Source organism: Oncorhynchus clarkii, chromosome 7, assembly GCF_045791955.1.
Source record: "Oncorhynchus clarkii lewisi isolate Uvic-CL-2024 chromosome 7, UVic_Ocla_1.0, whole genome shotgun sequence".
Taxonomy (NCBI): domain Eukaryota; kingdom Metazoa; phylum Chordata; class Actinopteri; order Salmoniformes; family Salmonidae; genus Oncorhynchus; species Oncorhynchus clarkii.
Window position 1 is genome coordinate 86,881,006 of NC_092153.1, and position 3,616 is coordinate 86,884,621.

General features: G+C 39.9%; 1 protein-coding gene across 1 annotated transcript; it reads right to left on the reverse strand.

Annotated features, from left to right (window-relative positions):
- Positions 1–544: 544 nt before the first annotated feature.
- LOC139414498 (BARX homeobox 1) lies at positions 545–3,393 on the reverse strand. Its single transcript, XM_071162409.1, has 4 exons — positions 3,186–3,393; positions 1,566–1,857; positions 1,188–1,272; positions 545–1,020 (listed from the first exon to the last, which is right to left on the reverse strand). The coding sequence occupies exons 1-4, from the start codon at positions 3,391–3,393 to the stop codon at positions 853–855; spliced, it is 753 nt and encodes a 250-aa protein (XP_071018510.1). The 3' UTR covers positions 545–852.
- Between the last annotated feature and the right edge of the window lie 223 nt (positions 3,394–3,616).

A 3,616-nucleotide genomic window follows, 5' to 3' on the forward strand; every position in this document is an offset into this window, starting at 1 on the left:
TTACCGTAAAGTAATATTATTGAACGTTCCTCTTTCGTTTTGGTCGTCATATTTAGTTTTCGTTCAACTCAACCCAGAGCTCCATATCATGCAGAATTGTGCGTAATGTTAGGACTACCTACCAAGAAATTGTAGCACTGGTAAAATGTTACAAGTAAACGATTTACATCACAGCGCTGGAATATAAACTATATGTGTCGGTGAATGGAAATGCTTTGGGGGTAAAATTACCTCCCAGCTGCCAACAACATCAACATTCTCATGTGATTGCAGGAAATAGCAAATTTGGTCTAATTTCCTTTCAATATAAAAAAAATAAAAGAACGATTAAGTGTAAGTGAAAAAATATTTAATTACATCCAACAATGTCCTTATAATAAAAACATAGCCTAATAAAACATGTAAATATGCTAAACAAAAGCAGAACAGAAGACGTATGTGTAAAGTGGGTCATTTGAATGGAGGCAATGAAAGAGTGCACCTACTGCTCGATGTGTGTCCCTCCCTCCCTCCCTCCGCAACCGCTCCATAACGGTTAGTTCGGCGTGACGCGGATGGAAGCATAGGTATTGACAACACATTGATTACGAAAGAAGATGTGACAATAGCATACAAAAAGTAACCTCGTCCCAAGGAGGAAGTGTCTGGAGGACGATACTAGTAATAAAAATAGAGTTCCGCCTCTCCTACGGGAGGCCAACATCAGTCTCTCTATGTAAGTGCCCAAAATATCAAAGTCAAGGGCAAGGCACTTCGATTCAACCGTCGACCACCATTACGCATCCCAGAGGCTGTATGAACGTCTGGTGAACGTCTTCAGAGAGTTGTCAGTTAGTCGGAGCACCAACATTATTATTCCTCTTGGTTAGTGTCTGAATGTGACGAGGTGGAACCGTCCGACTGACGGTCGACGTCTCCAGACCTCTCCTGCTCCGAAAGCTGCTCGCTCGACGGGATGGAATTCTTCTTAGGACGGCCTTTTGGTTTGGTTGGAGATTCCAATCCTCCTCCTTGTAGGACCTGTACAGTAGAAACAATTCAAGTTTTAAAACGACAAACATAATCTACAATTAAACTGTTTAGGCCTACCATAAAACCAAGTTAATGGACAAGTAAACTAATATTATTATTTATCAAAACCACTCGCCTCCTTGTCATATTGTTCATAATAAGAAATAAGAACTTACTATTTTCTTCCATTTCATTCGTCTGTTCTGGTACCAGGTCTTGACTTGTAGTTGACTCAGATCCAGAGACTCAGCCAGATCTATTCTGTATGGGGACAAAGTGGCAATTACAGAGATTTTCTTTCATTTCAATCCAATTTCACATCTTGCACTAAACAACATTTGAGTCAATATCTAAAATGGTAAGATATATATTACATTGGTGCCAATATATTGCATTCGTGTCATCCGTCTTAGAGAGAGAAATGACTGATTGTAGGCCTATGTTATTGTGTTGTGTTGTATGTCTGACTAATTTGCGAGTCACTTTTACCCACAGCAATAATAGCCCCCTGGGGATAAATAAGGTTAATTGAATGGTTTAATGTATTTAAATACCTGTCTGGTGTTGAAAGGTACTTCTGTTTCTCAAATCTTTTCTCCAAGCCCATTAGCTGTAGCTCAGTGAAGACCGTCCTGCTCCGGCGGCCTTTCTTGGTCTTGCTGTTGCCGTCTCCGCCATGCTCCAGCTTGCTCCGGAGGTGGAGGTCCAACGGGAGGTGGTGGGAAGCTGAGCCGCCGTGGAGCCCCGGAGCCCCGGATAGGAGAGCGGAGCCTAACGGTGATCCCAGTGAGCAGGAGAGTGGCGACATCGGGAACTTCAGGATACCCGATTGGTCTGCCTTCAAAACTGTAAATCAAACAATTTCACGTATAAATGTGATTATCCACCATTGAACTCCTACACGAAAATAATACATTTAACAACGCCTATAGGCTACACACTTGGCTATTTTCTTAATTGGTTCTACGTGATGATTACATATTTTCTAGTAAAATATAGGTTAAAATAAATACAGTAACATTTTATTCTATAATTATAAGAACAATTATTATTTTATTAGTTATTATGATAGCATTTAAGTAGTAGTATAATACTAGTAGTGATATATATGTATTGTCGTTGTTTTTATTAGGTCTATTAGACGAGACATAGACCTACTACAAATAATAATTATTTAATTGTTGAATGTAATTGTAATTATTTGATTATTATCATGCTTATAATAGTTTATTATATTGGAATTAATAACAATTAAATGCTAAATTCAGTCACTGTCAGGAAATGTAGAAATGTAATAACTTGGTTGAAATATTGATAAGCAAACCTATTATGCATATACTTCATGGAATGTTTGAATTTGTCTGTTTTTCCCTCCACCAATACAATTTCCCTGAGCCACATTCATATGGCCCATGACTGCTGATATGCAAAACATAGTGGTATTCGATAAACAAGGCCTCGTTTTACAAATTGTATGGCCAATCAATGTAAACAGCTTTAACAAAAGGATAATACTATGGTAATTGTACATAGACATGAGCCCAATACCCTGTAGAGAGACCTGGCTGCGTCAAGAAGAAGAAGGCCCGCATCGTCTTTTCTGAAGGTTGGTGACCCAGTGTGACCATTCGCTCCATGAGTGGAAATATTCACAAATGACTCAGACTTGTCTATACATTTCGATAGACTACAGTTTATATGACAATATATAGAACCCTTGTTGAAAGTCCAATGGAATTGGAATCTTGTTTTCCCCCCCAAAAGTATGTTGAATATTGAGCTATGGCACGCACTACAACGCACTTTTGTCGATTACTTATTTTGGGAAGCATCAAAGGAACCCGTTGGCAGGCCTGCCCTATTGCCTAGTTTTCGACATATTTTTTTTATAATCTAGATTGTGCACTTTGTATAAGAAAATAATACGAAGGAAACGAATGTAAATCATATGCAAATATGTTTTAAATCAATGTTTTACGCTCGCCATTTAGGACAATTAGGTTTATGACAGAACGAGTTGTTTTGAGTGGAAAACCATAAGCAGTCCGCAAGAGAAGACTAACAAAGACTAATAGAAAATACAATATAATAATTTGAGTCATTTTGAATACAAAGTTGAGTAGGCTACATCTCCCCTCTAAAAACAAGCTAGTACCAAAAGCATCGCAGTTTACCCAGGTGATTGTGGTATGGCCGCGCCGAGAGCAGAGCTTGTACTCCGAACTTGAGCAGCTCCCCTGCCGGGGTAGACACCTTATGGTCCGGGTGGTCGGTGAGAATCTCTTCGATCATAAAGCTTCGGTAGCGGTGTGAGTGGGAGCGGTGGTCGGGGTGAACCTCCGGGGGATAATAGTGAGCCCCCAAGTCCAAGGGATGCTGCATGGTTCAGTTCAGCACGCGGGAAAGGCGGAGCGCAATAAAAGCTTCACTGTTTCTTCCTCCTTGGGTTTAGTCTCTCTCTACCGTAGAGACAGGCATTCACATTAACAATACGTCCTTCCTTATTCTACACGGGGAGAGAAGAAGACACTCTGATGAAGGAAGTTAATAACATCCTGAAATGGACACTGAAATAAATAACAGTCCTTTTCTGTTGCAGAATCCG

Coding starts and splice junctions, on each gene's coding strand:
- LOC139414498 (XM_071162409.1), bottom strand. CDS start 3,393: ATGCAGCATCCCTTGGACTTGGGGGCTCACTATTATCCCCCGGAGGTT. Junction 1,858..3,185: donor GCCATACCACAATCACCTGG/GTAAACTGCGAT, acceptor TTTGATTTACAG/TTTTGAAGGCAGACCAATCG. Junction 1,021..1,187: donor GAATGAAATGGAAGAAAATA/GTAAGTTCTTAT, acceptor TCTACTGTACAG/GTCCTACAAGGAGGAGGATT.